Source organism: Blastomyces gilchristii (genome assembly GCF_000003855.2).
Source record: "Blastomyces gilchristii SLH14081 genomic scaffold supercont1.5, whole genome shotgun sequence".
Classification (NCBI taxonomy): Eukaryota; Fungi; Ascomycota; class Eurotiomycetes; order Onygenales; family Ajellomycetaceae; genus Blastomyces; species Blastomyces gilchristii.
The window spans coordinates 1,077,926-1,096,327 of NW_003101678.1; the positions used below are offsets into that span (position 1 = coordinate 1,077,926).

The following is an 18,402-nucleotide window of genomic DNA, read 5'->3' on the forward strand; positions in this document are numbered from 1 at the left end:
TGTTTTTGTTGTATATTCATACTAAGAGAGAGTAGAGATAGAGTAGAATCTAATTTCTATTATCAGATAGTAGATTATAACTATTTTGAAAAGTAGGAATCTCAACTGCTTGCATTATATCTAGTTTATCATCAGAGTCATTTCTCAATTCTCTAATGTTAACAGAAGTTTGAGAATTCAAATTTTATTTACACTTAGCTGAAGAGTTGAAGTTTGAAGATCTAGATAGTTGAGAATTTCTTCTTTTTAAGCTTGCAGTTGCAGATTTACTAGCTTGACTTTTCTCTTCAGTTTTAGATTCACTTTGAGCTTCATCTTTTCTTCAGTTCTTCTGAGTTCTTGAAGCAAATACACATTCTTTTGAGCTAGATGCATATTTTTCTTTGCAATTGAAGCACTTAAGCAGAGTATATTGATATATTTCATCTCTTTTTAAGCATGTTTCATAATTATGCTCACTAGTTTTGTGATCTCTAGTACAGAATGCATATTTTGAGTCTCTGAAACAAGAGATTGTAAAGTGTTCATATCTTTGACAGTTTGAACACTGTGTTTAAGCTTTGAGATTCATTCTTGAGTCTTTGTATTCATGAACTCTCATTTTCAAATCTGTTACTCTTACTTCAGAGATTCTTGATTGTTCAAGTATCTTTATATACACTAGAACAGAGGCATTTCTTCTACTCTGTCTGAACTCAATTGAATTAAGTCACACAGGCGCTTTTCTCAGTTGAATAGAATTGTATTCTTTCAATTCATTTTTAAGAAGTAGCATTTCTTCCTCACAGTCAAAGATTTCAACTGAAATATTATAAAGAATGAATTTATCTCACTTTTCATCTCTCTCAGATAGAATTATTATATTTAACAGAGATTCTACTGCTGACTTTCAGAGATTCTCATTCTGAATAAGGAATTCTGCACTGAATTCAGGCATTGTGATCAGAATGATGAAGTTTTCAAAGAAGAATGACTCAATTGAAGCTATAACTGGTTTTTAAACTTCAATATCAGTTATTAACTGAGAAAAGAACTGCTGATTGATTTCATTTCTAATTCTGAAAATGAGGTTTGAGTTTAGCTTATTTCTCTACAATATGTCCTGATTTGAGACTTTGAGAATAAGCCTTCTATTTCTGGAGATTTGAAGATTTTTCTCTTTTTGCATTTTTTTCTTCACTCTTCTATCAATAGAAGTATGAGCAGTATTCTTCTCAGTTTTCTCAGAATTTTAAGCAGGTTTTGAGATAGTAGATTTAGAGATAGCAGGTTTGAAGACAGCAGATTCTGCTGCTTGAGCATATGTTTTCTTCTGATTTAAAGAAGAAGAAGAAGACAAAGTAGAAAAGAAGAAAGAGCAAACTGAAGAGTCAGTGATTGTATTAGAAATTTTCAAAGTTTTTTAAACTGTGTTTGAAATTCTAAGTTTGAACTTGATCACTTTCTGTAGTTGTCTAGTCTGAGCATGAAGAATTAACAGAACTTCTTCATTCATCTCACTCAGACACTGCTTTTCAAGAATTTTACTTACTTTTTCAAGTTTCTGTATTTCAAGAACTTGTTGTTTCTCTATTTCTTCTTTCTTTCTTCTCTTCAGAATTTCAATCTCAGAAATAGCATCTGAGAAAGCATCCTTTTTCACATCAACTGAGTGTACTTTTGAACTCATTGTTCTTACTCAATAAAAAGTTGATCAGACTAATTCAATTGAGATATTTAAACTCTTTTGAATTGAAAAGTTGATCAGACTGTTTCAATTAAGAGGTTTCTAAGTCTGTTTTCAATTGAAAAGTTGGTCAGACTATTTCAAAAGAAGAATAACAGACTTTTGTATATAAAACATCTGATTTTTTTTCACACTAGTTCAGTAACTAGATTAGATTTTTAAAGAGAATCTAATAAACTAAAATTGATTTTTAAGATAAATCAATAAAATCTTTACAATCTCTTTCTTAGAATACAGTGAGGAAAAGTATGATATCAATTGATAATAAATCAGATGATATGACAGTTTTTAAGAGAAAAACTGACAAAAAATAAATCAATTTTTTACAGAGAAATTGATTAAAACTATTCAATTTTATTCTAAATTATTCAATTCTTCTCACACAACAAGTGTACAACTCAAATCAGTTAATAAAGAGTGTAAAAAAGAATTAAGTATTAATAAAAGCTCTTCAGTCACTGAAAAAGTAATTCTTACTTAAAAGAATATGAAATTATGATGAAAAATAACTCTGTTTTTAATTCTTTGTAAGAATATTGTATAAAACTCAGAGAAAAACATCTTACTTTTTCAAGAGAAGTAAAAAACTATTTCTAAGATCTTTTTTTTTTTGCATTAACTGCTGTAGAAGAATGAGATAGAAACTGCTAAGATATACACTACTGTATACTCTCTATCAAGACTTTCTCTCTTCAGAGTCTTGATATTATAGAGAATATAAGTCTGTTTCTATATAATAATGTAAATATTATCAGCAGAATGTAGAGAAACTGATTATTTATATCTCAAAATAGAAGACTTTGTCAATGATTATATCAATATAGAGTTAATTCTCAAATTCAATAGAAATCTAGTGTTGCTGTTCTCAATCTCTTGCAGAATCTATTGAATATTGAGATATTAAAACTAGATTTAATATATCTCACTGTGCAGGGATCAAAGGCTCAGTCAGATCTTGAAGTATACTGATTTTATAGTTGTTGTGTCTGCCGATTATGTATCGAGTACAGTTGCTGAGGTATCTTTTTGTACTTTTCTGTCAGGGATGGGCCAGATTGAGACGGGTGGTACGAGGGTGAGACTTGGCGTTGATGTCTAGATACACTGAAGACAGACTGCGGAGGTTGCACTTCAGAAGTGACTGTTGATTATGTGCTTGATATTATCGCCGAGGTATCTTTTTGTATTTTTCTGCCGGGGATGGGCCAGATTAGGAAGAGCGGTACAAGGGTGGGACTTGGCATTGGTGTTTTGGAACATCAAAGATGGACAGGGTTTTCGTGGAGGTCGCTCCTCAGATATCTCCACAACTACAGATCAGGGATCTTCCAAAATCGAGAAGATTGGTGCATATGACTAGGTCTCTTCACCTTACAATTTGTATGGCAATTTGGCCCGGGGTTGTGGTGTGGTAGGGGAGAATGGGGGATAATCCCACACAGGAGTTTCGAACGATGTCTGGTTCACGTTTGGCTGGATAACTCCACCACCACACAGGGTATGCGGTCGGCGATGGGGTCAAAATGCTCGTATGATCGAGGGCTTTTCGATGGATCTATCGGCGGGTTCTTATTCGAAAAATCGAGCGAGTTCGTGGTGGAGCGGTTAGATTATAATCAAGATTATTGCTTCTGTGATCACTGTTTACAGGTGATTTTCACTGCATCTGCTTTTGAGAATTGTGTCTCTTATAAACAAGTGAAGCATGCTATCATTTCAGTGATCTTATCAGTAGAGCTATCTCAGATGAGTGTAGAGTATTCTGTTAAGAGAAGATCTTCTTCTTCTCTTGAACTTATATTATATTCTGTATTTATTTCAGTTTAAACTTTCTAAGCTGTTTGAGATGATAATTGCAGCTCAAGTGACTCTTGTTCAGAGATATTATATGTATATATTAACTGTGTTAAATATCTTCTATTTATGTGAAAATGCAGAAGTTACTTACAGACTTGTTATGAAAGTCTGTAGTAGATTAATTAATTTTAAAATTAATAATTCTTTTCAATCTGTGATAAGCAGCTGCAGAATCACTAATACAGTATTTCAGAATGTAATTAGATCTTTTTAATTTTAAGAGTATGAAGTGTAAGAATATAGCAAATTAAAGTGAATTCTTATGTGTAAAAGAGACATAATCTGATAAAGATGATATAATAGAGTAGTTGATTGATTATCAAGATCTATCTATTATGTGACCTTTTATATGTGATAGGCATTTGCTAAGCAATCAGTGAACACCTCACTTATGCAGAAGCAGTCAGCTCATAGAGAGAAAATCCGACATCTATAAGATAAGAATTATAATTATTCATTAATAGTAGTTAATAACTACTTATTTAATGCTTTTTTATTATCTTATTAAATCACTTAATTCATTCAAATTCAATCTCATCACTTATAAAGTCAGACTCAGATATAGTGATAGTATAGTTATTAGATAAGTTAAAGTATATATATTAATTCTCTAGATAAATCTTTAATTTATTATAATTAATAAATTTAATACTATATTATCTATATTAATATACTTTATTACTATTATTAACTTACAGAAGTATAATAACTGTATAATAAAATTTATATCTTTAAAAATAATTATAATTCACTGTTTATATTCTTCTTCTTCTTGAAATTCAATCATATTAAAGTTATAGATATTACAGTGAAAAAAATAATATTAATTAAAGATAATTTTATATTAATTAAATTAGTTAATAATGAAACTTATATTCTTATAAGATACTTATTTTAAATTTATAGACTTTTACTTAACTTATTTATAATCTAATAGATATTTAATGAATTAATATACTTATATCTTACTTACTATAAGAGATACAGTCTCTGAATCTATATAATACTATTTTAATAAACAGTTTGTAGCAGCTTTGATATACTTGATAATAAACTGATAAAAATTAATATTTAACTGATAAATTCATATTTTAATTATCTCTTTCTAGCTGTCATTTAATACTTAATTCAGTAAAACTCTTATAGTTCTTGATTTCTTTCTATTAATTCTCTCATATAAGATAATATATAAGACTTTGAATTCTTATAACAGAGATGTGATTTTTAATTTTAAATTACTTTTATATATATTAACAGCTTATTGTAACTGCTTCTCAGTGTAATTAGAAGATTTAAACATGATTATAATTAATGATAATTATTTGAAGATGAAGAATGAAGATATTGAAAATATTTTCTATACAGTGTGGATTTCTGTACACTGTGGCGCACTCACTAGAGAGAGTGAGTAAGCATGGCACGGTTAGCAGCTAGTGGAAGCTAAATATCTGGATGTGTGTGGGTCACGTGGGTTAGGGCTTGTGTAGTAGCTCCAACAGCATGTGAAGGGGTGAGCGCTTAGTCACCCGAACACAGACGCACCTGCTGCCAGCACCACGTGCCGCAGCTACCACCTTGAGCTCTACTTTCTGGGATGACCGCATCAGAAACCGACTACAACTAACTATACAAACAAACTCCCCTCTCACATCCCCGCCTCCTCCTCCGTAACGAGCCAGAACATTAGTCGTGCGGCCTAGCTCCCCAGCTCCGCATCAGCTCCGCACTTTCGTTAGACTCCTGGAGAACATCCCCCTAGGCACCAACCAACTATAACCATGGCTCCAGGAATCAGTGATCCCCGGATGATGTCCGTCACCCCTCGCATTCGATACAACACCATAGGAGGCATCAACGGTCCTTTGGTTATCCTTGACAATGTGCGTGTGCTGGTTTTGTTTGTGGTGCTCAGGATTTATGTCAAGTGTACTGATGAGATATGCCTGTGCTTCGCGCCGCATAGGTTAAATTCCCCCGCTACAATGAGATTGTGTCCCTAACACTCCCCGATGGATCAGAGAAGTCCGGGCAGGTTTTGGAAGCCAGAGGTATGCCTCGTGTACCTATCACTCGAATTCTGTAGTATATCGGAGTACTGACTTGCTGTGTTTTATTTTAGGTGACAGAGCAGTAGTGCAGGTCAGTATTGGGCGGAAGTCTAGTTGCTTGGAAATTTGAAATGGAGGAGTTACTGAGTGGTGGAATAGGTATTTGAAAACACACACGGTATTGATGTTAAAAAGGTATAATATTCCATGAAGAGCGGCCTGTGTTATTACTGGTGATATGTCTGCTAATTGTTACAAAGACTAAAGTCGAGTTCACTGGACACAGTCTCAAGCTTGGTGTCTCGGAAGACATGCTTGGGCGGATCTTTGATGGGTCCGGACGTGCAATTGATAAAGGCCCTAAGGTGCTGGCGGAGGATTATCTTGATATCAATGGCAGTCCAATCAACCCATACTCACGAGTGGGTTCTCGCACTTCCCGACATTCTAATTCCCCAAGACTAAATCGGCTTACCAGGTATACCCGGAAGAAATGATCTCGACTGGTATCTCAGCCATCGATACTATGAACTCCATTGCCCGGGGGCAGAAAATTCCTATCTTCTCTGCAGCTGGTCTGCCGCACAATGAGATTGCCGCACAGATATGTCGTCAGGCGAGCTTGGTGGGCAAACCCACCAAAGACGTGCATGATGGACATGAAGACAACTTCTCCATCGTCTTCGCCGCTATGGGTGTGAACATGGAAACAAGTCGTTTCTTCACCCGTGATTTCGAGGAGAATGGCAGTATGGAACGTGTAACACTATTCCTCAACCTTGCAAATGATCCCACGTAAGGGCTCTCTCCCCGCCATACCCAAAAGCAAATACACCGCTGATAGTCCATTTCATGCACACAGAATCGAACGTATCATCACACCCCGTCTTGCTCTTACCACCGCAGAATATTACGCCTACCAATTGGAGAAACATGTTCTTGTTATCTTAACTGATCTTTCCGCGTACTGTGACGCTTTGCGAGAGGTTTCGGCTGCTAGAGAAGAAGTACCTGGTAGACGTGGATACCCTGGCTACATGTACACTGATCTGTCGACCATTTATGAGCGAGCTGGCCGTGTTGAAGGCCGAAATGGCTCTATTACGCAAATCCCTATCTTGACTATGCCTAACGACGGTATGTTTGTTGTCCAAGTCCTTGTTGGATGCGCTCCTGAAGATATCGCTGGCAGGGCTAATTTGACCACTATAGACATCACTCACCCAATTCCTGATTTGACCGGTTATATTACCGAAGGCCAAATTTTCGTTGACCGCCAGCTCCACAACAAGGGTATCTACCCGCCAATCAATGTATTGCCATCCCTATCTCGACTCATGAAGTCTGCCATCGGCGAAGGCCGTACGCGTAAAGATCACAGTGACGTATCCAACCAACTCTACGCCAAATATGCCATTGGCCGTGACGCCGGTATGATTCCCCTTTCATCACTCCTTTCTACAAGTAAGACACATAATATCTGAAAATACTAACCCAATGATTCTCCAGCTGCCATGAAAGCTGTCGTCGGTGAAGAAGCGCTCTCAGCTGAGGATAAGCTCTCTCTCGAGTTCTTAGATAAATTCGAACGAACATTCATCTCCCAATCACCCTATGAATCCCGCACTATCTTCGAGTCCCTAGACTTGGCGTGGAATCTACTCCGTATCTACCCCAAGGACTTACTTAATCGTATTCCTAGGAAAATCATTGAGGAGTATTATCAGCGCTCCGGTAAAGGCCGGGCAAAGGGGAATAAAGATACCAGAGACAACACAGCTGCGGAGGCGAGTTTAATTGATGTGTAAGATTTTGCCCGTCTTGAGAATAAAGAGGTAGCTTGGTAGGTCACTAAGATGTTCTTTTTCTTTCCGTTTGATATCTTTTTGGATAGAGGATTATTTCAATGATATGAATGAATCAAGAGCCGGGATTTTTCAAACGATGAATTCTGCGCTACTCTGTGTCCACATATGCATATCGCCCTAATTTGGTTTGCACCTGTCACATAATTATACGGCCTGTTGCGCGGGAAAGGGTATTTACTTTTACTTCTCCATTTCATTTGTTCTATTCCCACTTTTATTGTCCCTTTGCTCATGTTAATTATTTATGTTTTTCTATCTTTTCAATCCTTCTCTCGTAGTTGCATTTGCATGCGTCGATATTACATAAAGGCTACCATTGCATAGTTTTGCCCGTTATTGCTGTTTCCCGTGCTATGTCATGATAGTTTTCTGGCTACGGGTTTGATGGGCTACAGGCACACATGCAATCTGATCTAGATCTTGCGAACGATGGGAATTAGGATGGACAAGAACGCCTACCGAAGTTTCCTCTAAAATATACAAAAATTTCGCCGACACCAATGAAAATTATCAAGCAAATAATCGGCGTGCCCTTTGCATAAATGACGCCATGCTCATCGACAATCCTCTCATACGTTGTTCACCTTTCGAGGCATTATTACCTCGGCGGCATGCCCATTCATCTTGATCCTTATATAAAACGCCGTTAATAACCACCCCTCTCCCCTCTTTCAGCATCTGCTTCTGCTCCATCGAACATGTCGCCTCCACCGCCCGCACATAGCAAATTGTCTCCGCCATTGGCGGCGCGACATTCGTTTTTGTGGAATTTCGCGACCCCATCGTGTGAAAAGTGGATAAATCGACCTCGTCACCACTGCCTAGATCCCTCCCACCTGCAATGATGCGAGAGAACAGCGTGAAGGCAGTCTCCGGCTGAGCGGCAGGCACGAAGTGGCCTGCGTCATAGACGCGCGTAAAGGATAAGTTGCCGAGCTGGCGCACCGTTCCGCCAACGTAAGAGCTTCCAGAAGCCCCGTTGGTGATGGTTAGGGGTGCATATCCGGCGATATCGCTGAACGCGTTCTTCTCTCGGTATGGTGCTGGGGCGTTAGGTGACGATGCGATGGCTACCGAAACAGCCTCGCCGCCCATCCAGTTGCAGACATAATCCCGATCACCGTGGATGAGCGCTACTCGAACCCCTGATGCCAGCAGCGAGCCCAGATGCGGAACGTACGAGGTGCGCATGTAGTCGCCTGTCGAGATGAAAGCGGACTGGACAGCCTTGCTATAATCTGTGTAATTTACCTGGACGCCTAGGGCTTCTTGGACCCTGGCTATGTTGAGGTAGGTGAGGTGTGTGAGTGGGGAGAAGCTGGAGAGTCGCGATTGTGAAATGTCGTATTCGCTCCTGTTGGATTTATGAAACGGGCTGAAGATATCATTGTAGCAGGTGTACATAGCGGCCAGGCAGAGCGCAATAACGGCATCGACGTCCCCATTCCCCGCGGGATCAAGAGACAGTGCTTTCGAACGGCAGGCAGTTATTCGTTCTTCACACCCATCCTTTTTTTCGAACGCTGCTAACGATGCGTCCATCTCCGCGCGAGAAATTGCCTGAATACCGTAGGTATTGTTGTAGGCGAAGATTGGGTAGAAGGGTTCCTGGATGAGATCGTCGATGCAACCTTGGAGGATCCCGACGGATTGCAGATTTATTTCAAGCGTCGTTTCTTTGGGGAGTTTGCCGTTTCTTCGCGCTTCGTTTTGTGCCAGCCAATGTTCTGCGAAGGCTGGGCCATACTTCCCTCCATAACTTTCTGTGAAGAGATGGATACCAGCGGCGGAGCCATCTTCCTCATTTGCTTTGCTAGGGTTATACTGGGGGAACGCGCTTAAAAAACCCTGCAGCATGTGCCAAACCGTTCTACTTGCAATGGCGGTTGTGTTTGCCGTCGCGTCGGCATTGCAGGAGCTGAATGTGCCGTTCAGAACCAGACCTTCACCATGCCTAGAAGGTACAGGTGAGGGCGGGAAAGTATAAGACGAAGATAACAAATCCAGCGATCCATTGCGCAGACTGTCATACGAAAACCCAGTCTGGACCGGCTGATCTATGAAAAGCAGATTGGAAGCCCGATCCCAACCCCACTCCCGAGCACGCGTACCAATGCAATCTCGCGAAATCTCTACAGCTTCACAGGGCCCGACCTCCTGAAATAGACCCGTCATGCTACTGGCCCCTGGCCCGCCATTCAAATATATAGTCAGAGGCGCCGTGTCTGCATTCTGCCTCGCCTCCACGAACCAGAAGAAGGTGTTGATGGGGTAACTTTGCCGGATGGGCGAGAGAGCCTCTGGAGGCAGGTGGACGTAACCCGTATATTGCTTTTGGTGCGAGGAGGATGTCACACAAGCCCACGTGGGGAGGGTTTTATATGAAATGGTGACGTTTTCGTTTATTGGTGAGCGGATGGTTGTTAAACCGGCATCGTTATTGTCTGTGATTGGTCGGAATTGGGATTCCGCTGAGCGCGAGGGGAGAGCTGTGCAGACCGGGAGGGTAGCGAGAGCCCAGATCAGGAATTCTCTCCATCGTGCCTTGGAGTAGCTATGTCAGCCAGTGCGTTGCGGTGCGGATTCGAGAGAGGAGGATGAACCTATAAAGATACATCGAAGCTTGAAAACGGGAAATTAACTAACTTACCATCTGGATGGTAGTTATCAAGATGACGTGCATAAGCGAAGAACTCTGCTTTCTACAACCGCAGCAGCTCCAGGGTAGTTAATCCGTTCTTTTGCAAATCAGGACTAAATAATTCATTTAATCAAATTGATTCTGGGTTTCTCTCATCTTTAAGTACTCACATATCCTCGTAAAAGGGAAAACCAAAAAACTCAATCGCAAGCCAATCCCGCGTCGTGATCCCGCGACTGTGTAACTCGGGAGGGGAGAACAAACGGCCCGGCAAACAAAGGCATCGCATCCAGGATGTAAAGAAGGGGAGAGTATGGAGCATGAAGTGCAACATGTAGGCAGGAGAAACCAATTAACTAGTTAACTACTATAATAACTCAAGGCTGATTTGAAATTCTAAACAGAATAAAACAGCTAAACTGTTGCTATTGAGCCTAAATATCCAGGGGCTTCATCCCAGAGATGAGTTAACTTGTAACTAGAGTATTTAAATAGTGATCAGTTCTTTGGAGGAAAAATTGAAGAATCACAAAGAATGAGAGGTGCATTATCACCTGCATGGACTGGTATTGCATATTGAATATTTACTTCAACAGACAAAGGTAACTGAGCAACTGCACTGTTGAATAAGACATGACATTTATATTGTTCATTTCAATTCTCAAGAGTCATAACTGTACTGTACATTACATACTCTGTACAGCAGAATTGAATATTCTAATCATAATGATAATAATCTGCAGAAGAATAATTAATGTTATGTTTATATATAATTTAACTAACTACTGAGATTATCTAGTTAAGTAGAATATAATAACTTATTATTATAAAAAACACAAATGACTAGTAAATAACTAACTAGCTGAACCAACTGCTTTTTAACTTTGTTGGGCCGGGAGAGAAACAAACGAGTTCATGCTAGCAGATAGTAACTTATGTAGTTAACTAGTTACTAGTAACTAACTAGTTAAATATGACGATCCGCAGAGGAACGAACGGACGAATAAATAAACTCGCATTATGTTGAGTTAGCAGTTAAGCTGAGAAATGCGGCCCTAAATATACGCGTATTCGCAACCCTCGTTTCTAGCCATACACCGCATACCTACTAGGCAGAGAGATCTGCTCGTCTTCTCATCTATGCGCGTATAAAAACGACGTTCTTGGGCTGAACAGGCGGAGCATCAGGCGGTGCTGCTCTCGTTTGGGCTGATAATCATCAACGTCCAGCACTCAAATTCGCCATGAAGGAGCAAACTAAGTGACGAAATAGGGGGTCAGAATGCTCTTTTTCTCGGTCCTATCAACGTCGTCTTGAGAGTCCACAGATTTGCATATAAATATCAGGATGGGATGCTCTCCCATGAGAGAACCATCATCACAACAATTACGCACATTGTTGTCTCTTCTTTTTATCATTAAAACGAACGGCCCAGTGCAAAATGTTTTGGTCCCTCGCCCCTATCGTTCTTCCCCTTCTCTCCCTAACAGGGGCCAAGGGCGTGCTTCTAACAGAAGAATGTCCGCTTCTGGGGCCGACTTTCTCTTCAGATTTTGACCTGGACAAAACGGATGCTTTCACCAAGGCAAAGGACTCCTTCCCCGGAGTGGTTGAAGCTCTATTCGAATCTGGAGTCATTGATAGCTCCGTGTCCTCTTTCGCCATTGACGTCTATTCAACCGTCACCAACAAATCGGTCTACTCTTATTTCCACCAGGCTACAGCTCCAGCTCTTAACGAAACTTTCCCTGCCGGTGGGATAGATGATGGGACTGCCATTCGTGTGGGCAGCGTCTCCAAGCTGTTCACTGTCTACGCCATCGTGGCTCATGCGGGCGGCATGGCAGTTCTTGATCACCCGGTGACGAGGTATCTGCCGGAGCTAGCCTGTGAGTCCCCCAAAGATGCCGACGATGGTCCCCTGAAACGCATTGCCTGGGAAGACATGACGGTTGGGGCACTTGCTAGCCATATGGGTGGTACCGGCCAGTTCCCGCCAGAGTTTACAGCTTGTTATTCACCCATCCCGGAGAAAAATGAATGTTCCATTCCAAAATTCCTCGCGCAGATGCGGGATGCGAAAGTCCCAAGCCAACCCATATTTCAATCTTCACTTTACTCCGACAGTGGCTTTGGCGTACTAGGACGTGTGCTCGAGCGCATGACAGGTCTTACATACAACGACGCGATTCAGAGCGTTCTTGCCAGGCCATTGGGGCTCAAAATTACTGGTTCGATATTGCCTCCAGGCAAAAACCCGAACGCGGTTATCATTCCAGGAAAGACTCCAGTGCCAGGTGAAGCTCCGGAAACCGCCTGGGGTTACGATAACCAAATCATTGCGCCGTAAGTCCCCCCCCCCCCCCCCTTTTTATTTTTATTTTTTTCTTTCATTTCCCTTCTCTCTCTTCGCCCCCTCCTCCAAACTAACAGATCAACTAGCTCCGGTGGCATCTATTCTAATCTCGCCGATCTCCGCGCAACGGGCCTCTCCATTCTTCAGTCTAAGCTGCTTTCCCCAGTCACTACCCGCCTCTGGATGAAACCTCGCGCACACCTCTCATCGCTAACTACTAGCGTCGGTGCACCGTGGGAAATCAACCGCCTAACAACCTCCATCTCGCCCAATTCCAACCGCACGCGCGTCACCGATATTTACACCAAAGGCGGCGGTCAGCCCGGGTACACTACCATATTCGCCCTATCCCCCGACCACGGCCTTGGATTTTCCGTCCTCGTCGCCGGTAAAACAGCCAGCGGTGACCGCTGGCCTCTCCGCGCCGCAGTTGGCGAAACCTTTGTCGTAGCCGCTGAGCATGCCGCCATGGAAAATGCCGCGAAGAATTTCGCAGGTACCTTCTACGATGAAGCCGATGGAGCCTCGAATGCAACACTGGCAGTTGAGGCAGACCATACGGGCCTGGAACTCAAGTCCTGGTTTGTAGACGGCGTCGAGTGGCGGGCAAACATCACACTGCCCGGCTTGGTCTTGCCTGAGGGGGTGGGCCAGACCGTGCGTCTGTACCCTACTGGCCTGGAATTTCCGTCAGATGATGGTTGGACACTCCTCCAGTACCGAGCTGTGCCCCATCTAACTCCTGCGCAGCCGCGTGCGGCGGTAGAGGGTGGTGAAGGGCTGTTTGATGACGGTTGCACATCGTGGTTTAGCACTGCGTTCTTTGACCTGGGGATCGGGGTGATGGATGAGTTTCTGTTGAAGGTGAAAGAGGGGAAGTTGGTAGAAGTGCGGAACCAGGTTTCTGGGAAAGTGATGAAGTTGGGAAAATAAGATGGGATGGGAAGATAGGGGAGGGGGGTAGCATTTCATTCTTTTTTTTGTTTTTGATTTATTTCTAGATTAGTACTAACATTTTCATTCTTGTTGTAAATTACACATTATATAAGAATTACCTGCAATGAAATCATCTTTACATTGCCCAATAATCAGATATGTAGCTGGACATGACATGAACAAGACCCTAACTTGACTGTTAAGTGTCTTGTGCAAAAGCTAATCAATTAGCGGTGAATGAACCTTGAAATCCGATTCAGGGGGTGTGAAATTGCGGTGAATAGCAACAGCAACAACATAACCAAGAGCTAAATAGCCCATGTGCAGCTCTCATGAATCCTCTCAGAGTGATATAGATGACAAGCTCAAGGCTAATTAAGTTAGCACATAGCAGAGAGGATCAATCCGGGACCTGTTGTGAGATTATTGTTCAGATACATGTCCTCACTGTTTCAACAGATTCCGAGTTAAAGAATTCGCAGGCTTGGAAAAAAATGGAGATGTATGTGAATGAAAGACTATCTATATAGTTTTAATTATTCTGCTTAGATGTAGTCATTTTCTACAAACGCTGAATGAGAATTAGAAATGATCAAAGAGCAGATGTGTGATTTTGATTCTATTAACGCCTACTGTATCGCTTGCTATTTCATACACACAGAGAGAGAGGGGGACGGAAATCAGCAGAGACAGTGAAGAAGATAATTTGTATAATCTCAGATCTGAGATCTGTTGTTATATAAATTGTAGAGAATATCCGTCGTGCAACTGTTGGATATTTTAGCCTCTGGAAACAACCGTCCAATTTCCATCTCGGTGCGTGCGCAATCCCGCAGACCACGGGTTAGATAGCTCAGGGGAATATTTCGAGGATATTTCAAAGAAGGCTATCAATATTCACTCGGTGTAGAGCATTTGTAATTATGCATAAGAGTTAGTTAACTATAACTTTCATCAAGTTATGAGGAAGGAACTCAATTCTTTTTCATCTCTGCATCTCCCATGAGAAAGACAAGAATTAAAAGGAAAAGAGTAATACCAGGGAACACTTACATAAAAAAAAAAAAGAAAAAGAAAAAGAAAAAGAAAAAGACGAAAAGAATACCAGAGAGGTAACTATCCCAGTCAGTCAAGAAAGAAAAGAAACGCGAAAAGAAACCTGACAAAACCCACCCAAACCCAAACCCAAACCAGCTCAACTATGCATGCAATGGGGTTTACGCAAAAAGGCCACAAAGCCCAGAGGGCAAGTCAGGGGAAAATACCCCGAACCGAAGGAAAAGGCAAAGACAAAAGAAAAAAACAGTATATAGAAATACCCACACCCTGGATGAATTAACAAACATCGGAATCAGAAAAATCACAAAGAAAAAAAAAAAAGAAAAGAAAAGAAAAGAAAAGAAAAGAAAAGAAAAGAAAAGAAAAGAAAAGAAAAGAAATTATCAATCAATCAATCTTCGCATACACCAGCTTCTTCGGCGTTGTAAGATTATTCAGCAAGCGTACATTCGCCGGCTTGAATTTCGCATGTTTCTTCAACTTCTTCCGCGCGACCATCACGGGCACGGAGGATTTGGTGACGAGGTAATTTGAGAAGGACCCGAGGAGGACGCTGTATATCCGAGTTAGCAATTCTTTTGGGGGTTTCCTTTCCTTGGTGCGAAAATAATAAATAAAAAGAATTAGGGACAAGGGCTGGAATGGGATGACATAATATATATATAGATGGATGAGATGAATGAATGACTTACCCTTTAAGCGCGCTGCGGCCTCTTGATCCCAGAATTACCAGTGTAGGTTCCAATCCATCAATCTAACGTGCCCGTCAGCAAATCGCATTCACAAAGACTAAAAAAAATAAAAAAGACACGGAGAGGAGTTCAGGGAAATGGGTAGATCAACAACACTAAGAAAACAAATTGCCAATTCATCAAAACTTACAGCTTCAGTAATCAGATGCTTCGGACTATTACAATGAATAACTTCAACAGCAACCCGAACCTGTAACTTCGTCTTCCTCAACAACCGCACAACCGTCTGCGAAATCCCCTCGATAGCTCGAAACCTCTCCGCCTCGTCTTTGGACACAGCCCGCGAATCTGCAGAGCCGGGTTTGCTGTCAGTTCCACCACCACCCCCGCTCCCTCCACTAATCTGAGTCGACGACGTATTCGCCGAAGGCAACGGCGACGCCTTTGTCAAATTTTCCGCCGTCTTCTTCGTCTGCGATCCAACAACGGCAGCCGCATCCAGCATCGCCTTAAGCCCATCGCCAATCTGCACCGACGACGAGGAATCTGGTTCACCTTTTCCAGCGCCAGACCCAGACCCGGTCTCTTCGTCAATAGCATAGACGGCATAGAGCGTGTCGCCATCGCGGAGGATGGTGCCAATCGTCCATTCCAGCGCGTAGACGGACTCGTCGCTAAGATCCGTCGCGACGAGGTACGTGCGTAATCGCATGCGGCCGTTCTGTTCCGCTTCTTCCTGCACGCGTGTAAACTCGCCGCGGACGATGGTACGAATTACACGGTTGGGAACGGACTGGTCGATGGGGGACATGTAGATGCTGAGGTTCTGGGCTTTTTTGAAGTCGCTGTACTGTGCTTCGTCGTCTGAGCCAGCGGGGGTGTTTGCGCCTGAGCCTGCGTAGTCGAAGCTGGTTGTTGGGTGGACAACGCCGGTCTTTTTGTGCAGATGTTTTTCTGTAGCTGCTTTCGCGGTCACGGGTACTGGATCGAGTAATGATTTAACCTTGTATGTAGATGAGACCTTCTTACCTAGAAGCAGATGACATGTTAGCCGAAATATTCCCTCCTCATATAGGGAATCCCCATGTAAGATGTAAAAGAAAAATAAAAATAAAAATAAAAATAAAACATACGTTCTTCGTCAGCAGCAGCAAGAAGACTCCGCACTTGCTGCGGGCCACCACTCTTGTTGACGCCATTCTCCTCCGAATCAGATTTCTTCCTACCGTGTCGACGTCCGCGTTGTATTTCAGCGCTCCAATCTTCCTCGCCCGAGCTCGAATTATCGTTCTCATCACCGCTACTATTATCTCCACTAACCGCCTCGTCACCAGAGTAATAGTCCTCCTGGAGTCGACTATCTCCGGATTCTGAAACCGCATCCTCCCCACGCTCTCGACTTGTAGGAGATTTCTGGAACCGGGATAATGTGCCACTAGACCTTGACAGTGCTGCATTCGACAATTGGCGATATGCGTGATCTAGATGAATAACTTTGCCCGTATCCGTAACAAATGTTCCTGGAACGGGCATTGGGTTAAACGAGTTTGTATTTAGCAGGCCAGTGCCTGGCGAGCGTGATCGCGCCAGCCGTGCAGAAGGGGACCTGGAATGGCGCCCAGAGACACCTACAGCGCCTCCGTGTCGTATTGTATCCCGCCCTCTTGTGAAACCATGTAGACCGCCTAATTCCTGCCCCGACATGACAGCTACCATGGAGCTAGTGTGTGCGGCATTGTTCGTGTGAGTTGCAGATTTCTTTCCGCCCTGCGCCACCCGCTTCGGCAGGGCTTGGTTTGGAATACTGGGCAGCATTTCAAATTGGTATTCCTCAATGCCCTGTTTCTTCCTGGTTGGACTGGGCAGTGAACCGCTGTGGCCTGAGGGTTCTGACGAGCGACGAGGATGGGACTCCTCGCGGGTTGATGATGATATTGAAGAATTGGGAGATTTGGGAGATTTGGGAGATTTGGGAGATTTGGGAGATGTGGGAGATGTGGGGAGTATTGGGGAAGTTGTGGCAGGGTCATATTCAGTAGGCCGCGATTCGGCACTGTGGGTCAAACGGAGAGGAGATGGTGAGATAGGATCGAGCAAGCTGCGCACTGGGGGCGCTGATCGGCTGCTGGAGGAAGGGGTCGTGACGCCAACGCTCGCACTGGGGCCCGCGATGGAGTTATGCCTCTGTAAAGCTGGGTCGGGAGCAACATCCAGCATGCTCCTGATTGGAGGCGTGGGGCTGGCATGGCGAGCTCTAGAAGGCTGTTGTTGGGGGGAGCGACGGAGGCGACCCTCGAGGATATCCAGAATCTCGCGCCGCTCTTCGTCTAGTGCGGATTCCAGCGACATCTTTTTCGGTGGCATGGTGAGAAGAAAATGAGAGGAGAGAAGGAAGAGGATGGATTGATGAAGGCGAGTGGAGTATGTGTAAGTATGTAGATTGTGTGGAACAAGCTAAGGCCCGGTGGAGGCTTAATTAGTTAGTGTCATAGAATAATGTGTCTGCAAAGGCACAATTCAACACATCAGCAGTAACCAGTCAGGAGGGAGAGAGTCGCGACATATTATAGATTAATCAAGAATTATTCACCTTTCTCATAATCCACATCTAGTGTTTCTGCCAATACCTCATCTCCGGGCAAGACAACATACATGTTCTTGTATCGCGGCGCGACTTGCTTAGCTAAGAGAATTAACGTTAGCCTAGCAGTTGGGTGGCGTTGGCGGAGACTCCACATACAGACACAGACACACATCATTAATATTATTGAGGAGGAGGAGGGGACTGACTGCTTGCTCACGCCTGGCCACACTTCTCTTTGCCTGCTTCTGCTTACAACCACGCAGACAGTAGACGGCAGACCAACTGACTGGGAGAGGAGGTCAAAAGCTATGGAAATAGCTGACAGCCACAGAGAATTGCCCTAAGATACAGAACAAACAAAACACAAACAGCAGAAAAGGACTATCTATCTACACAAGAAAGAGGGGCAGGCAAGAGGGAAAGATAAAATTCTGTAGGAACAAAAGTGGCTGAAGCAACATCCGGTGGGCTCGTTACTGCGTATTGTCTACAATCCAGAAGCAGGCCCAACGAGGCCTTTCCCAAATTCTTCTAACAGGCTAATCTAATAAGAGGATCAAGACTCCAGCAGCCAAGGCCAGGCAAGCTGGAGCCAAGCAGCCTACCAAGCCATTACACAGCCATACCATGGCGG

General features: G+C 42.9%; 4 protein-coding genes across 4 annotated transcripts; 2 read left to right on the forward strand and 2 right to left on the reverse strand.

Moving 5' to 3' along the window:
• The first annotated feature begins 5,026 nt into the window (after nucleotides 1-5,026).
• BDBG_03299 (V-type proton ATPase subunit B) lies at nucleotides 5,027-10,649 on the forward strand. Its single transcript, XM_002626089.2, has 11 exons — nucleotides 5,027-5,463; nucleotides 5,547-5,631; nucleotides 5,703-5,722; nucleotides 5,791-5,826; nucleotides 5,892-6,053; nucleotides 6,110-6,426; nucleotides 6,494-6,768; nucleotides 6,844-7,062; nucleotides 7,141-8,789; nucleotides 8,893-10,474; nucleotides 10,545-10,649. The coding sequence occupies exons 1-9, from the start codon at nucleotides 5,362-5,364 to the stop codon at nucleotides 7,437-7,439; spliced, it is 1,515 nt and encodes a 504-aa protein (XP_002626135.1). The 5' UTR covers nucleotides 5,027-5,361; the 3' UTR covers nucleotides 7,440-8,789; nucleotides 8,893-10,474; nucleotides 10,545-10,649.
• On the reverse strand, nucleotides 7,661-10,745 carry BDBG_03300 (carboxypeptidase S1). Its single transcript, XM_002626090.2, has 2 exons — nucleotides 10,150-10,745; nucleotides 7,661-10,043 (listed from the first exon to the last, which is right to left on the reverse strand). Exons 1-2 carry the CDS (start codon nucleotides 10,180-10,182, stop codon nucleotides 8,010-8,012), a joined length of 2,067 nt encoding a protein of 688 aa, XP_002626136.1. The 5' UTR covers nucleotides 10,183-10,745; the 3' UTR covers nucleotides 7,661-8,009.
• Nucleotides 10,746-11,582: 837 nt separating this feature from the next.
• On the forward strand, nucleotides 11,583-13,430 carry BDBG_03301 (uncharacterized protein; the record flags this gene model as incomplete). The annotated part of the gene is made up of 2 exons (XM_031721186.1): nucleotides 11,583-12,487; nucleotides 12,584-13,430. The coding sequence occupies 2 exons, from the start codon at nucleotides 11,583-11,585 to the stop codon at nucleotides 13,428-13,430; spliced, it is 1,752 nt and encodes a 583-aa protein (XP_031577653.1).
• A 1,408-nt stretch (nucleotides 13,431-14,838) lies between these two features.
• Nucleotides 14,839-18,286, reverse strand: BDBG_03302 (universal stress protein). Its single transcript, XM_031721187.1, has 5 exons — nucleotides 17,975-18,286; nucleotides 16,318-17,858; nucleotides 15,375-16,213; nucleotides 15,185-15,246; nucleotides 14,839-15,045 (listed from the first exon to the last, which is right to left on the reverse strand). The coding sequence occupies exons 2-5, from the start codon at nucleotides 17,546-17,548 to the stop codon at nucleotides 14,880-14,882; spliced, it is 2,298 nt and encodes a 765-aa protein (XP_031577654.1). The 5' UTR covers nucleotides 17,549-17,858; nucleotides 17,975-18,286; the 3' UTR covers nucleotides 14,839-14,879.
• Between the last annotated feature and the right edge of the window lie 116 nt (nucleotides 18,287-18,402).

Bases quoted from the DNA above. Each gene is read 5' to 3' on its own strand.
- BDBG_03299 (XM_002626089.2), top strand. From the start codon at position 5,362: ATGGCTCCAGGAATCAGTGATCCCCGGATGATGTCCGTCACCCCTCGC. The intron at 5,632-5,702 runs GTATGCCTCGTG...GTTTTATTTTAG, and splicing joins GCAGGTTTTGGAAGCCAGAG to GTGACAGAGCAGTAGTGCAG. The intron at 5,723-5,790 runs GTCAGTATTGGG...GTGGTGGAATAG, and splicing joins GTGACAGAGCAGTAGTGCAG to GTATTTGAAAACACACACGG.
- BDBG_03300 (XM_002626090.2), bottom strand. From the start codon at position 10,182: ATGCACGTCATCTTGATAACTACCATCCAGATG. The intron at 10,044-10,149 runs GTAAGTTAGTTA...AGCTACTCCAAG, and splicing joins TGATAACTACCATCCAGATG to GCACGATGGAGAGAATTCCT.
- BDBG_03302 (XM_031721187.1), bottom strand. From the start codon at position 17,548: ATGCCACCGAAAAAGATGTCGCTGGAATCCGCACTAGACGAAGAGCGG. The intron at 16,214-16,317 runs GTATGTTTTATT...ATCTGCTTCTAG, and splicing joins TGCTGCTGCTGACGAAGAAC to GTAAGAAGGTCTCATCTACA. The intron at 15,046-15,184 runs GTAAGTCATTCA...TCGGATATACAG, and splicing joins GGCCGCAGCGCGCTTAAAGG to CGTCCTCCTCGGGTCCTTCT.